We start from the raw sequence: 23,183 nt of genomic DNA on the forward strand, positions 1-23,183 counted from the left end.
TGTGTTCTGAGGAGATACCGCTGGCTTGGATCCCCTCTTGGGCTCGTGTGAGCCCAAGATGCCCGCTTGTTTGTAATTTCGGGTCTTGGCGGTTCACGGCAAAGCTTGCGGGTATAAATGACTCGAGCAGTAGCAAGCTGAAAGCGAACGATAAAGGAGTTAGCACTTTGCTTATGATACAGATCAGCTGCGCTCCCAAAAGATAGGCTGCTGGGACTTTTACAGCCAGATTTTCTCCCTCCTGAAGTCTGCATGCTTTATTGTTCCTAAGGGAAATGAGGTGAAAGGGCCTCTGCTGCCACCTTTTAAAACCTGGCAGAGGCTGAAAGAAAACGAGAGGGAAGGGCTCTTTCCTCGCGTTATCTGGGTGGAAGGACTTGATGCGGTAAGGGAAGGTGTTGGTTCCCCGGCCGGCGGTCCTTTACAAAGCCATGGAAAGGAAGCAGTTGCTAATTGGGAGAGGAGGTGGGGAATGCCGGGAAGAGCCGCCTCTCTGGATGAGTGCCTGTCTACCTGCTTTTCCTGCGCTTCTTGTGCGTTATGGCTGGCAAGCCTCCAAACACAATTAAACCTCTGACAGATAATCATTGGCGGAGTGGTGTCCAGAGTGAATAATACAGGAATCAGATATTTCTTTTTTTGGCACCAAACTGTTTCAGAAAACATACTTTCAAAGTTGAAAATAGAAGGGGGTAAAAAAAAAAAAAAAAAAAAATCTATTCATTGAACAACCTCCCCAGATCTTGACATGTTGCCCGGTTGTGTCTCATCTTCTGGGAGCCACCACGGGATTTGGGTTGGGGTTTGTCTGTCGTAGTTTTGGGGGGGAGTTTAGGTCGGAAACGGAAAGAGTTTTGGTGCGTTTCACAGGACGAGGAAGAAGGAGCTCTGCCAGCACGTACTGCAGCCTGGGAACTGGGGCAGCTTCTGCCCTTTCGTGCTGTGGAGGTAACAGCCTTCTGTAGAACAGCGGCGTGTTGGTAGCACAAATCCGCAAAGCCGAAACGGGGCACAGGCAGGCTGGCCCTTGAGGTCCCTCTTTTACCAACAGTTTTCCATTGCTGAACTGCCTTCACGAGTCAGCCCGCTGAGGAGCGACGGAGGTGCTGCTTAGACCTGAGGGGCCCCGACGGGTCCGCGTGGGAGGTCGTGGGAGCGAGGCGTGTTCAGCAGGTAGGTGGGATCCCAAAAGCAGGCTTGGAGGCTGTGTTTTTTGCGGCAAAGGAGGTTAATCAGAAGAGCTCCAATGGATAGAGTTTGCTGGAGTTCAGTGGACTCTTTTTAGAGTCCATCAGTGTTTCCGAGTGTTACTTTCACACTTCTAAATCTTTTTTTTTTTTTTTTTTTTTTTAATTTTTAATCCATGCATGCTTTTTGCCATCAGTAGCTTTTCCTCTACCAATCCTTTTTGCTTAATGCTGGTAGCAGCTCTGTAACACAGCAGTTTGCCGAAGAGTCAGCTCCTTCCCTGCTGCAGCTGGCACGGGTACCGCAGTCGTGCTTTAGCCAGATGATTTGGAAGAGCGGTTGTTCTCTGCTCCTCTGCAGAGTGTTTTCCATCCCAAGCTGTGGACGCGTTATACAAGCGTTCGTTCAAACCTATCATCCTTTATGAGATGGGAAAAATAGCTTGATGTTTACTTGGGCAAGTCACAGCCCACGGTCTGATCCTGTCTGGGTCCCTCCCCTCCCCTGTAGTGTAAGACAGCGCAAGAAGGGTTTGGGGAGTTGGGGTCGTGCTGTGCTGCGAGTGCTGCCGGGAATATGCAGGGGAGGGTGCGGAGAGTCTGAAAACAAACAGGTTTCATCTCTCCGTCTTGAGGCGCCTCTTCAAAAACGCCGCTTAATTTTTCTCCGCGCTTGTCAGCCGGTGCCTGGGATTTTGTTTGTTTCTTCCCTTCCCTGAAGGGGATAACAGCACCGTAGCATGCTGATTTCCCATGGAAAGCAACCTCCTGTCCCTCCCGGCTTTCCCAGTTCGTTCCTTCATTCACCGCTGCTCCCGATCAGGACGCGCCAAGCGAGCTGGTGTCTGTTGTCACTGCGTGCAGAGCAGATGAAGCTGTAAAGCCTGCGGCTCCTCTGAAGCTTGAGTTTAATCTCCTGGTTTGAGCTCTCTCCACGCTGCTGTCTGCTGCTGGACCCTGATTCCCGGCGTCATCTTGCATGGCCACAGCGCTGGGTTGCCTGTCAAAAGCAATCTTCCTGCACGTGTCCTCCCATGGAGGCAGAGACGAGTGGCGCTCAGCCTGTTCGCATGCCTTCCTGGAAGGGATCTTTTGGTGGATAAACACTTGCAACCCGGGCGAAACAGAGGAGAAGGGATTGCTGGTGTCCCATCCTCGGCGTGGACCGCGCAGCAGGAACGACAGCGAGCTCATCCACAGCCGTAGGTTCCCGGAGCTGCGAGCCTCTTCCTTCCCACGTCTCAGAAGTTGCTAATTTCTGTGCTTGTTCCAGATACGGAAAACGGGACCCCCCCTCAGCTCCCTGCCGAGGGCAGCCGGGTTTCTTAGGCTGATTGGTCACAGGCTAACGACATTACATGCCTCTGCTCGCCCGCAGCGCTGATTCACTGGGGACAGTTTTGTACTGTTCGTCTGTAACACCCCTACCCTAAGGCACTGCTTTCTGTGGCTGGAGTTCACAACAAAACGAGCTCCCCCCGAGCTCTCTGCAGACTTGGGGCGGGGGGGGGTACGTGTGTGCGCGTGTATGCATTTTATCCTGTCGTAATGCTGCTCTTTGGTGGTAGTTTTTAATTGCAAGGCGTTGCAGTGAATCGCTGTTCCCTCGGCGTTTCTGAGCGCTGAGGCTCTCGGCAGAGCTGCTTGGACTTTTTATTAATTCAGGATGACTACCGTAGATGACATAAGGCTTTAAAAACTGATCAATAATCCTGATGGTAGCAGCAAAATCCAAGCCAGGCGGCGTGAGCGCAAGCCAGAGATTACGTGAAGGAAGTTTTAAATACCTCTTACTCCCTTCCCTTGTCTGGACTTATTTTGCCCTCCCGCTGCCCAGCGCCTCTCTAGGCAAATCCATTAATATTTCTCATGCTTGTTGAGCCCGTGACAGGTGATTTAAAAGCACCGGTTTGTGTTGGCATCTCCGCTCTTCATAACCGGAGCTGAAATGCGTCGCTGCTGTCCTTACGTGGATTAGCGCTGTGATTTATGACTGTTGTTTCCAGGTTTGAACACAAAGGTGCTGTCTCATTCTGGGAGGGTTGTCTGCGGGAAGCGAGCCCCCGAGGATGGCTGCTTGACAAATACCCGCGCTCGGGAAGGCAACAACATCATTTAGACACACGTTTTAACTGCTTCATCGAGGAATCGTCCTCCTCTGCGTTTGTTTCTACGGCACTTCGGTAAAACCTACTTTATAGGCTTAGGCAAAAGGGGGAAAAAAATGCAGAAAAGCAGCATCCTGGGTTTGATCCGTTGCTCTGCCTTTGATAAGGAAGTTGTTGCGGTTTGGGGACTCAAGTTTGTACGAGCGTTTTTGGCTCAGGTTTGCAAGGAACGAGTGGTTTGATGTGTGATTCTTTCCCTCCCAAAAACAAGTCTTTGGCTTCTGTCTTCCTTCAGAAAATTATTGTCGCACCCCACGGGAGCTGTGCTGTGTAATTTGTGGGTAATAGAGGGGAATGGACCTCGGAGGAAGAAGGGTGAATTGTCTTAAATGAGAGAAACTGGGGTGTTAGAAATGCCAGTCGTGCTGCTGGCTTTTCCTGGCTCAGAATAAGTGACTTTGGGGGAGAAATGGAGAAGAGCTTGCTTTTTGGGAGCTCCCGCAGGGCTACCCTGCCTTTTGTCATTACCCACGCGGTTGCGTCCTTGGACCCGGCCCCCCAGAAGGGAGAGGGAGAAGGAGGAGCGCTTGCACGCGTGGGCCTACGGTAGCGTGCAGGCTGACACGTGAAGTCCGGGTTATCCATGGACCAGTACGCTCCCTCTCTTGGGGGCTCGTGGCTTTCGGGAAAGGCGGCGCGGCTGCCGTCCCTGCCATCCCCAGCAGATCCTGGGATGCTGCTCCCGAGAGGATGCTGTGCTGCTCTCCAGGAGACGACGTGTCCTTCTAGGCATCCTGGCTGGGCGGTCTCTGAGCCTTCGGCTGCGGTTTGAAAGGCAGGGCACATCTCTGGCACGTTTGCTCAGAGGTGCTGGGTCTGGGGTTAAAAGTTAACAATGCTCTTTCCTTATTTGGTTCTAATTTAATTTGGGAAGGCAGTAGGGAGACAGAGGGCACTTAGTCTGGTAAGTGCTATTCCCTTGGTGGCAGTTAGTAGCTTGCACGGCGTGCATGCTGTTGACTTCGTAAGCTGACCTTTACCTCCATCAGGTTCATTTTCATTTATAATATTTTAAAAAAAACCCAACCAAACCCAACCCCCCAACCTCTTATTTATTCTTTAGGCAGCGAGGACGTAAATCCTTCAGCGTGTTTGGATTTATAGAATTACTGCGCTTTCGCTGAGCCTCACGTCCCACTCCAATCAAATGACACGGCTTTCGGTAACCGTGCGGGTGATTGCGTTTTTCCTCCCCCCGCCTCCCTCCTAGCTGCTCCTGATCCGCGCCTCCTCCTGCTCCCTGCAGCCTTTTTGGGGAAAGGTGGGCCCTTGGCATCCACGGGAAGGGACAGGAGCGGGACTAGGCAAGCCTTAGCGGTTATTGGCGTTTGCACGTGAAGCGTAATGACCTCCAGATATCTTCTTTCCTGGCCCAGAGTAAAAAATGCTAAAATGCTCTTATAGGAGGCATTTCATCAGCTGTGCTGCAGGCCTCCTCTGAAACCGGAGTGTTTCCGTGGTGGCTGGGGAGAGGGGGGGAGATATAAATATCTTTCTCGGTTCTGCTTGGCTTCTCCCCAAGATAAATAGAAGTGCAAGTGGAAAGTAGAGGCTTGGCCTTCTGCAATCTCTCTCCCCGAGCCCCCGGGGACCCGAGCGCAGGATGCTTTCATGATGGGAAGCCAGCTCCCGGTGTTTCGGGGGTCTCGGAGGATGATGTTCGAGGGGCCTCCCTCCCCGCTGCCCGAGGCAGATCTCGGCCGTGCGGTGGCTCGGCTGCGATCCCCGCGTTTGCCGTCCAGTGGCTTCTGTCGCGGGAAGCCTCAGGGAGCAAAGAAACATCGGTGAGAAGCCGGCTTGAAACGAGAGCAGAAAAAAAATGCCTGTGGTTGTCCTCTAAATCTTGTAGCGTGTTTACTCTCAGAAAGTACAGCTACATTACCAAAAATCAATAGTTCTAGCAGCATTCTCCCTGGGAAACACACACAGGCTCGGACACACGAGAGGTGGTAGGTCTTAAAAAAAGCCAAGGGAATACAAAGTGCTTTGGTACAAGGGTTTTGCTTCACTTTTAGCAGTGTACAAATGGAGGGCCCTTGACACTGGGCAGTGTCCTCTGGGACTTTCTGATTGTCTTTCTGGTCCACTTGTGCCTGAGGCTTGAGAGGCAAGAGGGGCTGGGGGGAGGGTTTGTCATGTTAACTCCTTTTTGCTTTGAAGTACGGGTGTTTTGTAAGAAAAACAGGTTGTGGTGTGCAGAGATAATATAAACAAGCATTTGAAAGACTCTTCCTTTGGCTGTTGTGTGTAAAAGTTCGACTTGCAGGGCTGCTGAAGCGACTGGCGCATCCCAGCGTTCCGTTTGCTTTCGTCATGTTTGCAAAGGCTTCTTTCTATGGAAATAAATGCATCTCGTCCCCCTTCTCTTTTAAAAAAAATCCTTCTCAAATCCAAGTATCTCCTTGCTTACTAGCGCACCTCCCGCACCCTCCGTTAGGAACGGAGAGCAACTATTTCCGTGTTTCCTGGGTGGAGAGTGCTCTGTGAAGGAGAGGAGCATCGGCATGAACAACTGTTCTGACAGACGGGTGTCAAGGTTTGGGCTGAACGGGCACGCTGGCGGCAAGCCCCGGAGAGCTGGAAATCATCCTTCCTTCTCAGATCAGCCAAAACAAAGAGAGAAAGGAACCCAACCCCTTTTTACTGCCATCTCTTATTAATGAGACATTTTATCCTAAGTCCTCTAACATGAACTATGCAGGCTTTTGGGAACGTAATTAATCTTTAATTGTATAAAATGGAGTTTGTATGGCTAGAGTCATTTCTCTTCTCTCTTTTCCTCCTCTCCCTGTTCGAGACGCTCCCTTAGCACAACTTCTCGTCAAGGGGGTGCCCCGCTTTAGGGCAGCAGCCGCGCAGAGCCGCACACAGAGCGTCCCTTGAAGCCAGGCTGCTGCGGTGGGGCCTCTTGCTGGGACGGGGACCTGCGTGACCCCCGTGGCGGGGCGCCCGGCTCCTGCCGAGTACACGCTTGGAAGAACTGGCAGCCAGTTGCGGCTTAATACGAGTCTGAGTGATTAGCAGCAAATTACTTCGGGCCCTGCGCAAAGTACATCCTTGCGCTAGGGTCTTAAGGGACGAGCGTCACCCCAAAGGTAGGACGAGGTGCAGGTGAGACGGAGGCTGCCCCACCGCCTCTCCTAGGCAGGCACACTGTGACCAACTGGTCCGGCGCAGAGAAACCCAGTTCTTTGCGGCATTTGCGCTAACCCAGATGCTTTTTGCAGAAGCAGCTTGAGGGTCGACTGCCCCGCGGGCAGGTCCAGGGAGGAGGAGGAGGTGGTCCCTGGCAGGCGGGCTGCTGGCAGCACCGCTGACCGCAGCTGCGGCCGTTTCAAACCGAAGCAAGGGCTTAGCGATCGCTGAGAGCTGGCTCGGCATGCATAAATACCCCTTCTCTTCAGAGGGACCGTTCCGACTGTCGTGTGTCGACGGGGAATTGCTGGCCTCAGCCAAATCCTCAGCGGAGAGTTGTCTGGATGAGCTGGCAGCCTGGAGCAGGGTTCATCACGGTGCCTGGCGTCTGGACCGCAGCCCGCGTGCCTCCGTGGTGCTTCCTGGCCGAAGCCCCGCTTGCTCTGCCCTCAAGATGGGCAGGGAATCACTTTCCGTAAGGCAGTTGTCCTTTGTGGAGGAATGACAGCGAAACCAGGAATTGTCCTGAAAGCAACCTAGCTGGTCCCCTTGCAAAAAGGGGTATTTGCAGAGTCGAATACCCTTGAGAGAACCAGCGAAAGAGCAGTCCTGCCCAAATCGGTGCCAGGCAGAGCCAAATGCCTTTTCGGAGGGGGTGAAGTGCAGCCTTTCAGATGCTAAGTAGGTATTTGGGGTTTCCATCATTTGCTGTGTGGAGGAATTGATGCGCCGCCGTTGGCTCTAGGAGGAAGTGGTGTAATTAATACATCGGCTTTGGAAAGCTGGCTGGCCCTTAGCGTTAGCAACGTGCCTTCTGTAATGGCAGGAAGGGGCGTGCAGCTGTCTTGAGCCTGCGACTGTCTTGAGCCAATGCCTGCAGGGACAGATAGAAAATTCAATAGGAGACAGACGGAATGGACAGTTCTGAGATCTCCATGACAGGGAGATGTCACCGTTCAGGCCCTCAGTGACTCACAGCGCTCCCGTTAAGCGGAGTTTTGAAATTAGCATCTCCACCGAAGAGCTCTTCCTACGGCACGACTGACGTTTGCAAGTAGAGCAATTTCCTGCCTCTTGATGGAACGGGAGGAGCACTTTACGCTTGGACACGATGCCTTTCCAGCAATATTGCTGAACTTCCCCCCAAGAAATTCTGATGCCATTTTTTTGGTCTGCTTCGTAGATTGGTTTAATCGGCCAAAACACACCCTCCGCTTCCCCGAGTTGGCCTGCTTTCATTAATTTGCACTCAAGTCTTTGCCGAACAAAGAAGGGTTTGTTGAACGAAGCGGGGTCAGTGCTGGGATGAAGAGCCTTGTGCCTCTAGCCTGCTAGTTTGAATTAGGACTGAGCCGTAACTGTTAAGTCGTACGTCCTGTGGCCTGGATTGGTAAAAAAAAACGTCCTGGCCTCAATCCTTGCTCCTGCCTGTGGAGCCTGCGACCTCAAGAGCCACCCCAAGGTGCTGGCCTTTGGGGCGGCGAAGAGCCTCCCCAGGCTCCCTAAACGAGCCGCGGTCAGAAAGCAAGGTAGGGAAGGTTTGAGCGACCGCCGCTGTGGATAAGAAGAGGTGTTCGTTTCATAGCGTGTGCTTTAAAGGGTAAGTGCAGTCTCTAGGGTGAAAACTAATTTAAAGAAGAGTTTCATTAAAGGCAAAACAAGTCTACGAGTGGAGGCTTTTTGCAGGGCCGGCTCTTGCGAGAGATCCACAGACCAGCTGCAGGCTGCATTTCTCTAGGTGCCCCTCAAATGGTTTTTCTCCTCTCTTTCAGCTCTTCGAGAACTTCTGCTTCGGAGAGGTGCAGCTGGACTCGGTGCGGCTTTCCCAGAGGTTCTCCACGGACGCCTCTGGCTACTACACGACGTCGGGGCAGCTGACCTTCTGAAGCAGCAACGCAGCTACCGCTCATCGCTGAAACGCGTTTTTATAGGACACGAATTTTGAACAGGAACCCGGGAACTCCAGGCGGGGATGCCTCCTGACTTCCTCAAAAGCACATTGCAGCTGGGAACCGTGGCATTTCCCGCAGTTTTTCCTGCACGTATTGCCTGCCCTCCCTTTCGGGAGGAACCGGAGTCCTTCCGCCTCCTTTCCCTATCGCTAACCAAAATGTCACAAAGTTGCCTGTTTGATGTCTGTCGCCTGTTTGTTTTCCAAGAAAACAACTAGAATAACCAGTGCAGGTGGCTTGTGGGGAATCACCGATGTTTAAGTGCGGCTTTATTTCAGAAGGAGGAGGTTTGTTCTTAGAAAAAAAGTATTTAAAATCCAAGAGAGCTCCCCACAGCGTGATTTAACGATACTGAGGTCGGGCATTGCTTGGATCTCCAGCAGCATGCCTGTGTGATGTAGATCTCCAAATAAATTAATTCCCTTCAAAAGCAAAATGTTTATCTCCTGTTGCATTGATAGTTTCTGTAATTAAACTTCCAGCACACAACTTTGTTAATAAGAAAGCATTTACGGTTAAGAGCTCTTTCCGTGATGACCGTTGCAGAGCGTGTCAAAAAACATGTGCCTCGTAGGTGGTTTCTCCATTAAAAGAAGAGCAAAACTCTTTGATACCATTGTGAATCCTTCGGAGATCTGAAGACGACTGGGTTTTTTTCTTGTAAATCTCCCCTTTCAGTAAGAATAGCGACACAGGCTTTCAACTCACCCGAGGATGAACGCTTTGAAAAATGGACTATGCTGGTGTTGAGGTGTTTTGCCACAAACTGGCGGTGGCGGCAGCCGCTGCTGCCCGTTCCTAATTGCCGCTGTGAACGTGGAATTGCGCCATCATCGAGGCAGAGAGCGTGTTTGCTAGGGATGGGGCTGCTCCAGCAGCGTCCGCTTGTACTAGGAATTGTTTTTAAGAGGTTTTCATCCCGTTTCCTCCCTCCCAAAGTGAGCTGGCTGCGTGGCTGTGCTCTGACTGCCTGCACAAACAGCGGTGGGAGGCGGTCAGGATTCGAGGCGGCTTTCCTTTTTTCCCCAAACGCGTTTCCGGTTGTATTTCCAAGACCAAATCGCCCACCTCTGCTTGCAAGCCTGCCCGCCCGGAAATCAAATCATCTGTGTTTTTTGCCAGTTGCCCTTCACCCTGGAGCCTGCGCTTGGACCCGATTACAACCCTCGGGCTTTTTGTCTCTGCTTTTCCTTGCAGCCCAATGCCTTGGAGCTCTCCAGGTGGAGGAGGACGGGCCGCCTTCCAAACCGTTCGCTCGGCGAGCAGAGCACCGGCGCGCTCGCTCGCAGCCCGACGCGGGGAGGTGGGGAGAGCGCTTTGCCCCGCTTGCTGTCGCCTGAAGAGGTGCTTGCCAAAGCCCATCAGGCGCCCAAAGAACAGACCTGGGAGCCGCTCGCGCGGCCGCCAGCCGTGCTGCCTGCCGCCGGAAAGGGAGGTGCAACTCGGAAAGCTGCTGCCTGCTGCGTTTTTAACAACCCTCACCAAGAAGCTGAGCGCTACGGGACATGGGGTGCTGTTTGCTTTCTGGTTTTCCTTCACAGGGCGTTGGTGGCATTTCTGCCACACCTGCTTTCCTCCGTTGTCACCTAATACTGGCCGTTCGGATTTCTTCTTCGTTGAGGTGGACTTACGGTCTTTCCCACCTCCCTAACGCAGGAGTAGCTTTGACCTCGCAAACAGCGTCTCGGCACGGGGGCAAACGCAGCTTTTCTACAAAGAAGGGCCGATCTGAGGATACCCCTCCACCTTCGCACGAACGTAGACGTGTTTTAGTGACAATTATTTTTGTGACCGTTTGGAAGTCGGTCGAATTTCAGTGGTGAGCAGCTTACCCCGCCAGTCTAGCCTGGCACAGCTAAATTCGTTTCACACCTCCGTCCCCGGGCGGAATTAAGGGTTCTGGCCCATTCCTCTCATCCGCGGAGTCGCAGGTTAGGCTGCGGTCCAGCAAACTGTTGTGCCTGTACTTAAATTTACGCCTCGCTTGATCCTCTTGTATAACGTTAAGCACGCACGTGAGTGGTAGGGCGGCAGCTCCGTGTCGCCGCTAGCGTTTTTGAAATGAAAAATGCTTATTTGTGTAAATGAGAGGGGCGGAGGTGGGTGTTGTATCCCCTTACCCTTACACGAGGGAGCTACTCGTGTAAATAAAACCCACCTACTGCTTTTCCGGGGGGTCGGGGCCAGAAGACAATGTACGGTGATGGATTTACCAAGGGTTTTTCCCTTTTTTTTAATCTTTCTTCATAAATATAATTAGAAGAGTTTCGTATCGGGCGTGGTAAAACTGTGTTTTATGCACAGATTGAAATCCCGTTAAACCAGGCAGCGTTACGGGTTTGCAAGATACAACCTAATACTTTAGACCTTGCCTAAAACTCGTTAAAACTGAAAACTGTGGCTCTGCTTCTTTCCCCCGTCTAGGCTGCGTCGGAGGCCGGCTGCCTTGCTTGCGGATCCCCGCGTCCTTACTGCACAGAGGAAGAAGAAAGTTGTTTTCTGCCGTCGTTTCACTCAGCAGCAAAGCCTCGCCGGAGCCCGGGTTGGGAGCGTAACCGTAAAGTTGAAAATAACCCAATTTTCTTAAACGCAGCGCCCGGAAGCCGCGTGTCTAATTGCAGCGGCCTCGCTAAGGGTCGGCATCGCCGCTCTGGGGACAACGCCGGGCCGTAGCTGCTGCTTTTCCTGTAAGGAAAGGCAGCGCTGTGTTTTTCTCTCCATCCCGAGCATCTTTGCGGGGAGAATAAAAGCCGTGTGTGTGCGCCGGGCGCTCCCCGGCCGCAGCTGCGAAGGAGTAGCGGGGGCGCGGGGCTCCGCGCCCCCGCTGCTCCTTCACAGCTGCGGCCGGGGGGGAGTTGTCGCCGTCCTTCCTTGCCAAACGGGATGGAGATCTCTGTGCCCACCTCGCCTGAAAACCCGAAAGCAGTGGTTCCGAAAGCTGCCTGTCCCGCTCGGCTCCCTCGGGACAAGGCTGGGCATCTTCCCCGGAACCCCAAAAATGGTGGCCGAGGGATGGGGACCGCAGGGTGGGCATTGTAGGGGTGGGGGTTGGAGGAAGGGGGATGCAGGGTGGGAAGAGGGCAGGAACAGAGGGTAAAAGATGGGGAGAGGGGCTGGGAGATGCGGGATAAGGAGACGGGATAGGGATGTGGTGGGGATGCAGGGTGGGGGCACGGCAGGGACAGGGGATGCAGGATCGGGGGGCAGGACGGGGATGTGGGATGTGGGATGGGGAATGCGGGATGGGGACAGGGCAGTGTCAGGGGGTGTGGGATGGGGACAGAGTAGGGATTGGGAATGCAGGTGGGGGAAGCGGGATGGAGACAGGGCAGTGTCATGGGGAAGCAGGATGGGGACGTAGTAGGGGATAGGGGATGCAGGGACTGGGGATGCAGGATGGGGACAGGGCATTTTCAGGGTGTGTGGGATGGGGACAGACTAGGGATTGGGAATGAAGGCAGGGGAAGCGGGATGGGGATGTGGCAGGGGTGGGGGATGCGGCATGGGGACAGGGCAGGGACCACAGATACGGGATGAGGAGTGCAGGATGGGGACAGAGCAGGGACTGGGAATGCAGGCAGGGGAAGCGGGATGGGGATGTGGCAGAGACCAGAGATGCGGGACGAGGGCTGCGGGGTGGGGTCGGGGAAGGGACCGGGGCTGCGGGATGGAGCTGGGGAAGGGACCGGGGCTGCGGGATGGAGCTGGGGAAGGGACCGGGGCTGCGGGATGGGGTCGGGGAAGGGACCGGGGCTGCGGGATGGAGCTGGGGAAGGGACCGGGGCTGCGGGATGGGGATGTGGCAGAGACCAGAGATGCGGGACAAGGGCTGCGGGATGGGGCCGGGGAAGGGACCGGGGCTGCGGGATGGAGCTGGGGAAGGGACCGGGGCTGCGGGATGGGGTCGGGGAAGGGACCGGGGCTGCGGGATGGGGTCGGGGAAGGGACCGGGGCTGCGGGATGGAGCTGGGGAAGGGACCGGGGCTGCGGGATGGGGATGTGGCAGAGACCAGAGATGCGGGACAAGGGCTGCGGGATGGGGCCGGGGAAGGGACCGGGGCTGCGGGATGGGGCCGGGGCGGGACCGGGGCTGCGGGATGGAGCTGGGGAAGGGACCGGGGCTGCGGGATGGGGCCGGGGAAGGGACCGGGGCTGCGGGATGGGGCCGGGGAAGGGACCGGGGCTGCGGGATGGGGTCGGGGAAGGGACCGGAGCTGCGGGGTGGGGATGTGGCGGGACCGGGGCTGCGGGATGGGGCCGGGGCGGGACCGGGGCTGCGGGATGGGGCCGGGGAAGGGACCGGGGGACGCGGGACGGCGACAAGGGCAGGGCCCAGGACTTCGGGAGCGGGGCCGGGGCCGTGCCTCGCCGGCGGCTCCCCCGCCGCGGAGCCGGCGCGCAGGTGCGGGGGGGTGCGGCGGAGGCCCCGCCCCGGCCCCTCCCGCCGGCGCCTCCCGGTGCCGCCCCGCGGCCGCACTCGCCGCCGCCGCCGCCTCCCCGTGCGCACCGCGCTCCGCTCCGCACCCCCGCACCCCTCCGCTCCGCACCCCCGGCGCTGCCGCAGCCATGCGGGGCTGCAGCGGGCCCCCCGCCTCGCTGGCCCTGCTGGCCCTGCTCCTGCCCGCCGCCGCCGCCGCCGCCGCCGCCGCGGCGGGGGAGAGCCCCGGGAATTTCATGGAGGACGAGCAATGGCTCTCCTCCATCTCCCAGTACGGCGGCAGGATCAAGCACTGGAACCGCTTCCGAGACGTGAGTCCGCGCCGGGGCTGGCGGGGGGACACACGGGACGCGCACACGGGACGCGCCGCCGGGCACCGGGAGCCCCCTCCCCGCCCTCCTCCCCGCCGCTGCGGCTGCCGCAGCACGGCCCGGCCCGGCCCCGGCTCGGCGGCAGCCGCCGGGGATGCTCGCTGCTGCCTGCAGCCCGCCGCGGCCGTGGGCAGCCCCCGGTACCGGGGGAGATGCTCCCGGTGTGGGGGATGCTCCTGGGGGTGAGGGGAATCTCCTGGGGGTGTGGGGGGATGCTCCCGGTGCTGGGGGGGATGCTCCCGGTACGGGGGTATGCTCCCGGTGCGGGGGGGATGCTCCCGGTGCGGGGGGGATGCTCCCGGTGCGGGGGGGATGCTCCCGGTGCGGGGGGGATTCTCCTGGGGGTGAGGGGATTCTCCTGGGGGTGAGGGGATGCTCCCGGTACCGGGGGGGATGGTCCCGGTGTGGGAGATGCTCCCAGGATGGGGGGGGATGCTCCCGGTACGGGGGGGATGCTCCCGGGATGGGGGGGATGCTCCCGGTGTGGGGGGGATTCTCCTGGGGGTGAGGGAATGCTCCCGGGATGGGGGGGATGCTCCGAGGGGTGAGGGGACGCTCCTGGTGCGGGGGGATGCTCCCAGGATCGGGGGGGGGGGGGGGGGGGAGGATGCTCCCGGAGTGGGAGGATGCTCCCCAGTTTCGGCAGCGCCAATGCCGAGGCCACCGTGCCCATCGCCACCGTGCCCGTGGCCAAAGCTGGCGCGACTGACGCCAAAGCCGCCGCGGCCGGGGTTTGACGCCCCGGCCAGCCTCAGCAGGCACCCGGGGGTGCTGTCCCCCCACCCTCGCCCCCCGGCGGGGCGCAGGCAGAGGGGCGCAGGCAGGCCCTGCCTGCTCTTCCCGGGGACGCGCCGCGGCCTCGGCCCCTCGGCGCCGGCTCGGCGCAGGCCGGGGCACCGCCGTCCCGCACCCCGCTCCCCCGAGCCCCACAGGGTGCCCGTCGGGGTGCAGGGCCCCGGGGACCGGAGGCGGGGAGGGCGAGGATGAGGATGCAGAGGCTGCCGGAGCGATGGCAGGTGACCCGGCACGTTCGGCTCGGGATCCAACAACCCCTTGCCTTCACGCAGCCTTTAAGAACGGCCTCGATGCCCTTTAGCTCCAATCCTTAATTTTACGGGGCTCATTTTTACACCCTTGCCCGGGAGCGGGGGGCTTTGGGCTGTCGGGGGGGGACCTGCAGTAGCCGAGTGGCGACGGGCCGCGTGTGCCCCCCCTCCCCAAGCCGGTCTTTGTTCCAGCGCACATTCGGGTTCACCTTGGCGGCAAGGCTGCGCCGCCGGGAGATGTGCCCCCCCCCCCCAAATAAACCAGTTAGGGAGATGGAGCACGGGCAAGGGTGCGAGGAACGGGGTAAACGCCTCCCCGGAGACCCCCCGCCCGCGCTGGGCACCCCGGCCGGCTGCGGACGCCCAACGGGGAGCGGGCGTGGACGTGCCCCCGCCACGCTGGGCATCCCTGGGGTGGGTTTTGGGGCTGCGAGCCCCCCATCCCCATGTGCTAGTATCACGCGGAGGGCTCGCCCGGCTGTGCCACCATCGCCAAAGGCTGCCGGGCCGGGGGGCTGCGGCCCTGCCGATGGGTAACACCGCTTAATAAGCAAATCCCGTGGATTTGGGGGGGGGTGGGGGGGTTTGGCCCAGCGGCGCCGGTGCCGGGGGGGAGCGCAACCCACCGTGCGGCAGGGAGGAGGCCGGCGGCCGTGCCGAAAGCCGCGCCGCAGGGAGCTGCCGGGCGCCGCAGTGTTACTAATCACGGCACGGGAACGCGGGTTATCGATTGCGGTGCAAACGTTGCCGCGCCGGAATGAGAGACGTTCCCTCCGGAGCTGCCATCCCAAACCCTGCCCGCTCTCCCCGGGGGGTGGTAGCGATGCTCCTGCCCTTATCATCACCAAACCCACCCCGAAGCATCCCACGGGGCGAGCGATGCCACCCGCCGGGAGAATTGGAGTCCCCATCGCCGCCCCCCCCCCACCACCACCACCCCCGGGATGCTTTTTGGGGGTCCCGGGGGAGCAGCTCTGCCTCCCCAGGCAGCGACATCCATCTTAGCCCGCTCCCTCCGGGCTCACTGTTGAAAAAGCGGGGTGCAGCGCGAGGCCCATCGCCCCACGAGGACCCTGCCAGGCTCCTGGGGGCTTCCCCTCGCCCCCATTCCCACCCCCTCCCCCCCCCCCATCCCTCCCTGCCTTTCCCGGCCGGCCAAGGGGCGATAGGGAAAGGTTTTATCCCGCGTAAAGGCTCTCCGGGATTAGAGGTTTAGAGCCAGAATTGGGGGAGTGCCTCGGTGGCGGGTGCCGGCGGCACCTGGGGCCGATGCCAGAAATTTGGGGTGCCCAGCTGGCACAGGCTGCCCGTCGCCGCGGGCCGGGGCCCGGTTTTGGGCTGCCCCCGGGCTGACGGCGGGCGCTCCCGCTCTCTCTTTCTCTCTCTTTCTTTTTTTTCGGTGGGGGCCGGGGGGCTGTCTCGCCGCCGCGCTGCCAGGAGGTGGAGGTGAGCGTCGAGGGGCTGCCTCGCCCTGCCGGCAGCACCTTTTGGGGGGGGCGCGGGGGGGAGGCTGCTCCCAACCCCTGCCTGCTCCCCTCCCGACATGGGGGGGTCCCAAGGTGGCACGCCTGGCCCGGTGTCACCTCTCCCGTCGCCTGCGCTCATCAGGCTCTCCCCGCTTTTGCAGGACGACTACATCAAGAGCTGGGAGGACAACCAGCCCGGGGACGAAGGTACCCCCGGGACGGGTTTGGGATGGGGCGCGGGGGGGGGGGGGTGACGGCCGGCACGGAGCAGGGGCTGGGCGGCGGGGTGAGGACGATGCTTTTTGGGGGCTTTTCCCTTCCGGCTGCGAGCGGCAGCGGGGGCCGGTGCGTGCCGGGAAGCAGCAGCTGGTGCCGAGGCGGTCGCCCAGCTGCGGCCTGAATGGTGCTTTGTGCGGGGCCGGCTGGCGGCCGGGGCTCCCCCGGGGGGTCCCTGCCTGCCCCCCTGCCTGCCCCAACCCCTCCCCGCACCCCCCCAGCCCTGGACACCACCAAGGACCCCTGCCAGAAGGTGAAGTGCAGCCGGCACAAGGTGTGCGTGGCGCAGGGCTACCAGCGCGCCATGTGCATCAGCCGCAAGAAGCTGGAGCACAGGTAGGAAGGCGGCGGGGCCGGGGCCGAGCACGGCGGCGAGGGGACCGAGCCGCGGGGGGCTCAGCACCCTTGTGTCCCCCCTCCCCGCCCCTCTCGCCCCACGCAGGATCAAGCCACCGGGCGCCAAGGGGCATGGGGGCTGCAAGCCCTGCCACGCCGCCCCGCTCGCCGCCGTCTGCGGCTCCGACGGCCATACCTACAGCTCGGCGGTAAGGAGGGTGGCACCTCGCCGCGGGGAGGGGGACCTGTGCCCGCTGCGTGTGTGTGCGCGCGCGTCCCCAAAAATGCTGACGCCCCGCTGACGCCCCGCAGTGCAAGCTGGAGCAGCAGGCGTGCCTGGCCAGCAAGCAGCTGACGGTGCGGTGCGAGGGGCAGTGCCCCTGCCCGACCCCGCACGGCCCCGCCGGCGACGGCAAGCAAGGTGAGCGGGACGGGACGGGCACCGGGGGGGTGTCCCTGAGCCCTGCCCGGCCTAACGTCACCCCCCCAAAAACCCTCCAGAGTTGTGCACCGGGCAGGACCTGGCTGACCTGGGCGACCGCCTGCGCGACTGGTTCCAGCTTCTGCGGGAGAACGCCAAGCAGAACGGCTCTGGCAGCCTCCCCGCCAGCCCCGTCACCGGTACGTGTCCCTGTCACCCATATGTGTCCCTGTCACCCATACGTGTCCCCATCACCAGTACGCATCCCTGTCGCCCGTACATGTCCTTGTCACCCGTACGTGTCCCCATCACCGGTACGCATCCCTGTCACCCCTATGCATCCTTGTCACCCGTACATGTCCTTGTCACCCATACGTGTCCCCATCACTGGTACGTGTCCCCATCACCCATGCCTGTCCTTGTCACCTGTACATGTTCCCATCACCAGTACGCATCCCCGTCATCCCTACGTGTCCTTCCCGTACATGTCCTTGTCACCCGTACGTGTCCCCATCACCGGTACGCATCCCTGTCACCCCTATGCATCCTTGTCACCCGTACATGTCCTTGTCACCCATACGTGTCCCCATCACTGGTACGTGTCCCCATCACCCATGCATGTCCTTGTCACCTGTACATGTTCCCATCACCAGTACGCATCCCCGTCATCCCTACGTGTCCTTCCCGTACATGTCCTTGTCACCTGTACGTGTCCCCATCACCAGTACGCATCCCTGTCACCCCTACGCATCCTTGTCACCCATACATGTCCTTGTCACCTGTACGTGTCCCCATCACCAGTACGCATCCCTGTCACCCCTACGCATCCTTGTCACCCATACATGTCCTTGTCACCTGTACGTGTCCCCATCACCGGTACGTGTCCCCATCACCCATACATGTCGTTGTCACCTGTATGTGTCCCCATCACCAGTACGCATCCTTGTCACCCATACATGTCCCCATCACCCATACGTGTCCCCATCACCGGTAGGTATCCCCATCACCCATACATGTCCTTGTCACCCATACGTGTCCCCATCACCAGTACGCATCCCTGTCACCCCACGTGTCCTTGTCACCCATACGTGTCCCCATCACCAGTATGCATCCCCGTCACCCCTATGTGACCTTGTCACCCGTACATGTCCCTGTCACCCGTATGTGTCCCCCGCTGCATGGGGAGGGGGACACGGGGTGCTGGCCCCAGGGGGGGACCAGGTCGCCACGGGCCTCATCCTGCCCCGCAGCACTGGAGAGGAGCGTGGCGGCCAGCTGCAAGGAGGCGGTGGGGTGGATGTTCGCCCGGCTGGACACGAGCGGGGATCTTTTCCTGGAAGCGGCCGAGCTGGCCGCCATCAACCTGGACAAGTACGAGGTGTGCATCCGCGCCTTCTTCAACTCCTGCGACACCTCCAAGGACGGCCGCGTCTCCGCTCCCGAGTGGTGCTTCTGCTTCTGGAGGGAAAGTGCGTCGCGCCGGGGCGGGTGCATGATTTGGGGGGATCGATGCGGTGGGGTCAGGGGGGATCCATGCCGTGGGGTCAGGGGGGATCCATGCCGTGGGGACACGGGGGATCCATGCCGTGGGGACACGGGGGATCCATGCCGTGGGGTCACGGGGGATCCATGCTGTGGGGATGTGGGGAATCAATGCCGTGGGGGTCAGGGGGGGATCCAGGCCGTGGGGGTCACGGGGGATCCATGCCGTGGGGGGGGGGGGGGGGGAAATGACACACTCTTGCTGTGGGAGGATGTACACCGTAGGGTCTGGGGCGGAGAGCTGCAAACCACAGGGTGGGGAAAATGGCTGCATGCCCTGGGGGTGCACGCCATGGGGTTGGTGCCGGGGGCAGAGGGGATGCACGCCATTGCAGGGGGATGCATGCCATGGGATTTCGGGGCGGGTTGCACGCTGTGGGGGTCACGGGGAAGCAGAGCGTGGGCTGGGGAGGGGCTGCGTGCCATTGGGGGGGCTGCACGCCCACCCTAAGAGTGGCGTGTGGGGTGCTGCAGAGCCCCCCTGTCTCAGGGAGCTGGAGAAGATTCAGATCCAAGAAGCAGCCAAAAAAAAGCCGGGTGAGTTGGGGGTGGGGTGCAGACCCCTGGCAGTGCCCTGCATGGGATGGTGAGCTTGGTGGGTGGGTGGGGGGGGCTCCTGCACTGCACGTGTTTTTTTTTGGGGTGGGGGGGGGGTGGGCATCGCTTCCCCGCAGGCACCTTCATCCCCAGCTGCGACGAGGATGGGTACTACCGGCGGGCGCAGTGTGAACCGGGGCGGCGGGGAGTGCTGGTGCGTGGACCAGCACGGCACCGAGCTGACGGGCACCCGTGGCCACGGCAGCCCCGACTGTGGTGAGCACCGGGGTGGGGAGCCGGGGCGGAGCCCCCCACCCGCCCCGGGACCCATCCACGAGCCTCTGCCCCTCACTCCCCCCCTCCCCACAGAAGAGGCGACGGGGTTTTCGGGTGATTTTGGAAGCAGCGTGGGCTGGGAAGACGAGGAGGAGAAGGAGCCGGAGGAAGCGGGCGAGGAAGGCGAGGAAGAGGAGGGCGAGACGGGCGAGGGCGACGATGGTGGCTACATCTGGTAGAGGAGCGGGAGAGCCCAAGTGGGTGGCACGGCCGGGCGGCAGCCCCCCCAGCCAGGGGTCCCCGGCACCCCCCCCCCCCCCGCTGCCAGCGTGGCATGGGGTGGGTGCATCCCCCCCCAGCCCCGCACGGGACAGGGTGTTGGGGTGCTCGCCTGGGGACCGGGGGGGGGGTGAGCGGGGCGGGGAGGGGGGGGACCATGCTTGTGCAAATTCGAGCTTTTTTCTTTGGGGTTTTTTTTTTTTTGGGGGGGGGGGGGGGGGGCGGGTAGAGCCTTGTAGGCCTAGTGTGCTGCTGCGTGGCCTTCAACCAGCGCTAATAGAAGTGGGGAAAAAAAGGAAAAAAAACACCCCTAAAACCCCCCCCATAGATAAGCTACCCCCACGTTGTCATCCCCCTTGCCCCGTGCTGTGCTTGCACGGCCCCCCCCGGCGTTGTGTAGCGGCTGTGAAATAAATACCCCCGTGCTGTGTCGAACACTCGCCCGTTTCTCTCCCCCTGCCAAAATCCCCCCATGCCCCACCTGGGGTGCACAGGGTGCTGGGGGGGGGGGTGGGGGGTGTCCCGTGGGGGCATCCCCTCAGTGTGGGGACGGGGTCTGGGGGGGGGGGGGGGGTGTGACCTGAGTTTGGTCCCCCGCCCTCAACTGCGGTGGGGCTGGAGCTGCCACGTTGCCCCCCACAACCACCATAGTATCCCCCCCATCCCCTATCAGCCCTGACCCCCTCCAGGACCCCCAAACTAACGCCCTCCTCCCCACCCAGGACCCTGAGCATGCTCATCCGACCCCTCCCCCCCCCCCCATCCCCAAACAGGACCCCAACCCTTACCCCACCCTCCCCAAGCAGGACCCTGACCCAAGCCACCCCCTACAAGACCTGTTTCTCCCTCCCCAATCCAACCCCCACCCCAGCCAGGACCTTATCGCCCCCCATATGTGGGGGTCACCCCCAAACCAGCTCTCAGGCACCCCCATACCCAGGGAGGGGCTGACGCCCACCACCCACGTCCCACACACGCAGGGAAGAGGTGCACCCACCCCCACCCATTCGCCCCCCCCACCAGCCGCTCGCCACCACAGGACCCACGGCCTCGATTCACAGCATTTAAGGCTCCAGGGAGAAAAGAAAATAAACCCAAGCCAACCTCCAAACACCCCCCAGTTTGGGGTGGGGGGGGCACCAGCAGCCGTGCCGCGTCCCCCTCACCGCAGGACGCCCATCCTCCACCGGCACCGCTGGGTCCAGGCACTTGGCCCTGGCCAAATTGGGACGTGGCAGCTTGGTCCCCGCTGCAAGCACCCCTTGGGATTTGGGGGGGGGGGGGGGGGGGGGGTGTCAGAGCTTGCTGGGGGGGTCCCGGCTGCCGCTGGAGCCGCCACGCCGCCCGCACCCCTTCGCCTGCCCGGTTGAGCGCGGCAAAGGCGGCGGGGTCGCCAGTGCGGCGGTAGCGTGCGATGAGGGGCCGCAGCACGGTCATGGGGAGGCAAAAATTGAGGTGGGGGTAGGTGGCCCCCGCGTCGGTGTCCCGGGTGTTGCTGGCCACGATACCTGGTGGGGAGAGGAGCATCACCCGTGTCATCGGGAGGGGGTACCCCCATGGGACCCCCAACGTGGGGGGACAGGACGGACGGGACCCCCCCCAGCTTACCCAGGAGACGTCCGCTGCGGGAGGAGACGAGGGGCCCGCCGCTGGAGCCCCCGTGCACGGCGCAGGTGGTCTGCAGCATGACGGGGCGCCCGGCCACCGCCACCACGGCCGAGAGCACCCCCGCCGTCACCGAGGGGCCGCACGCCCGCCCCAGCGCCCCGAAGCCCACCACGCTCACCTCCTCTCCTGACGGGGACACGGAGGTGGGTGCGAGGGGGTGAGCACCCTCCCCGGCACCCCGCATGCCCCCCTCGCCCCGGCCGCTTACCCGGGAGGAAGGTGTCCGCCAGGCGCGGGGGCACGAATCGCGGCACGCTCCCCTCCAGCTCCACCACCGCCACGTCGAAGGGGGACGACTCCTCGGTGGCGAACACCACGCGGCCCCCGAAGACGGCGGCGGCCCTGCAGACACAGCACATGAGATGTCACGGGGTGGGGGGACACGCAATTTCGGGGGGGGGGGGGGGGGATGCACGCACAGAGACGTGCCCGCACTCACCGGCCGGGGCCGTGCGCCAGCGTGACGCGGAGCGGGGCGCCCACCTCCACCACGTGACGGCAGGTGAGGAGCAGGCGGGGGCCCAGCAGCACCCCCGAGCCCCACGCCGCCCCGCACTCCACCAGCGCCGCCCAGGCCAGGGAGTCCTGCCCGTCTCCCGCCTCCCGCTCCGCCACCGGCGCCACCGTTGGCACCGTCACCCCCGCTTCGCCCAGGACGCCCGCGCTGCTGCGCAGGATGGCGGCGAGGGAGCAGAGCAGGGTGAGCCCGACCCACTCGGCGCCTTTCCAGCAGAAGGAGGCGGCGATGACGGCCACCAAGCGCGGGCCGGCGGGCGAGGGCACGAAGGCGCCGCCGCCCTCGGTGCCGGGCAGGCAGCGCGCGTCGGTGAGGACGAGGGCGTTCTCCTCGCCGGCCAGGTTGCTCACCACCCCCCTGCTCAGGGTGTTGAGGAAGAGGTCGGGGCAGAGCGCGCCGAAGGGCGAGCCGCAGGCCACCAGCCATTCTCCCTTGCGGAGGCCACCGGCGCCGGCCCAGGCTGTCCAGCCGCCATTGAGCGCGTCGAGGCCGGGCACCCGCAGCCAGGCGAACCAGTGCAGGGCCCGCGGCTCATCCTCCGCCGCCTCGCCGCCGAAACACCAGCGCTCCGCCGGGCCGAAGGCCAGCGCCAGCGCCCGCCGGAAGGTTCCGCAGGGCACCAGGGCCAGGAGCCGGGCTTCGTGGCGCCGCAAAGCGCCGGGCGGCGACACCGGGGCGTCGAGGCCGAGGGCCGGGGCGCGGGTGCGCGCCGGGGACTGCAGGACGAGGATGCGCAGGCCGGGTCGGAGGGCGTCGGGCGGCAAGGCGCGGGGCTGCGCCCAGGCGTCGAGGCCGTCCCGCAGGAAGGGGGCGAAGATGGCGCCATGGCACAGCACCAGCCCGGGGCTGCGGCTCAGCACCACCCCGCTGCAGCTCCAGGGGCCGGCGGCTGCGCCAGGGGAGGCGGCTGGGCCGGAGAGGCTGACCACGCAGCAGGCCTGCTCCTCCGCCATGGCGGCGGCCGCGGGGAGGGCGGCATGCGGGGCAGCCCGCGGTGCGGTGCAACGCAACGCAACGCGCCGCAACCCGCCGCAGCCCCTCGGCCGCGCCGCTCCGCCTCCCGGGGCCGCCCTCCGCCTGACGCCGGCCCCACCTCTTCCCCCCGCCTCCCCTCGCCTATTGGCTGCGGCGCGGCGTCGCGCTCTCCGCATTGGCTGCGGCGGGGCGTCGCGCTCTCCCCATTGGCTGCGGCGGGGCGCGCAACGTGGCGATGCCGGCAGACCCCGCTCCGCCCGGGCCGGGGCTCCCCCGCGGCCTCCCCGCAGGGCCCGGCCCGCTCTGGGCCCTGAGCCCCGCTCCTGCTCCCCCCGCAGCGCACTCCTCCATCCCTGCGCGGCTCCCGACCGCAGGCCGGGCGCCCGCACCCTTTCCTGAGGGGTCCCGGGGGGCCTGGCTGCAGGGAAACACCGGCTCCCTGCTTTCCCCGGGAGCGGGAGGTGTTTGCAAAAACAGGGCCCCCCCCCGGGTGAGGGCTCCCCGTCCGGCACGGAGTTTCGGGATGAAGGAGCACCCATTCCGCAGGCTTGCTTCTCCACGGGGTGGAGGAGCAGCAAAGCTGCATCTTCTTC

The 23,183-nt window shown here is 61.9% G+C and overlaps 3 protein-coding genes across 3 annotated transcripts in view; 2 read left to right on the forward strand and 1 right to left on the reverse strand.

Moving 5' to 3' along the window:
* ASCC1 (activating signal cointegrator 1 complex subunit 1) overlaps positions 1-8,596 on the forward strand; it is a 38,214-nt gene extending 29,618 nt beyond the window's left edge. Inside the window, exon 10 of the mRNA XM_075717373.1 lies at positions 8,263-8,596. Within this exon, the coding sequence (XP_075573488.1) occupies positions 8,263-8,376 (114 nt within the window). The 3' untranslated portion in view covers positions 8,377-8,596. The remainder of the gene's footprint in view (positions 1-8,262) is intronic.
* A 4,412-nt stretch (positions 8,597-13,008) lies between these two features.
* Positions 13,009-19,390, forward strand: SPOCK2 (SPARC (osteonectin), cwcv and kazal like domains proteoglycan 2). Its single transcript, XM_075717594.1, is given in 12 exon segments — positions 13,009-13,191; positions 15,735-15,743; positions 15,925-15,970; positions 16,261-16,375; positions 16,482-16,584; positions 16,688-16,796; positions 16,877-16,996; positions 18,047-18,265; positions 18,813-18,875; positions 19,013-19,071; positions 19,073-19,151; positions 19,245-19,390. Coding segments are annotated over 12 exon segments (1,251 nt in total).
* Positions 19,391-19,693: 303 nt separating this feature from the next.
* Positions 19,694-22,568, reverse strand: TYSND1 (trypsin like peroxisomal matrix peptidase 1). The gene is made up of 5 exons (XM_075717359.1): positions 21,538-22,568; positions 21,307-21,440; positions 21,039-21,224; positions 20,737-20,938; positions 19,694-19,703 (listed from the first exon to the last, which is right to left on the reverse strand). Exons 1-5 carry the CDS (start codon positions 22,566-22,568, stop codon positions 19,694-19,696), a joined length of 1,563 nt encoding a protein of 520 aa, XP_075573474.1.
* Positions 22,569-23,183: the final 615 nt, after the last annotated feature.

Source organism: Pelecanus crispus, chromosome 10, assembly GCF_030463565.1.
Source record: "Pelecanus crispus isolate bPelCri1 chromosome 10, bPelCri1.pri, whole genome shotgun sequence".
Classification (NCBI taxonomy): Eukaryota; Metazoa; Chordata; class Aves; order Pelecaniformes; family Pelecanidae; genus Pelecanus; species Pelecanus crispus.

Excerpts from the sequence above, each read along its gene's own strand:
- TYSND1 (XM_075717359.1), bottom strand. The coding sequence starts at position 22,568 with ATGGCGGAGGAGCAGGCCTGCTGCGTGGTCAGCCTCTCCGGCCCAGCC. Across the intron at positions 21,225-21,306 it reads GGCGGACACCTTCCTCCCGG|GAGAGGAGGTGAGCGTGGTG; the intron begins GTAAGCGGCCGG and ends TGTCCCCGTCAG. Across the intron at positions 20,939-21,038 it reads CCGCAGCGGACGTCTCCTGG|GTATCGTGGCCAGCAACACC; the intron begins GTAAGCTGGGGG and ends TCTCCCCACCAG.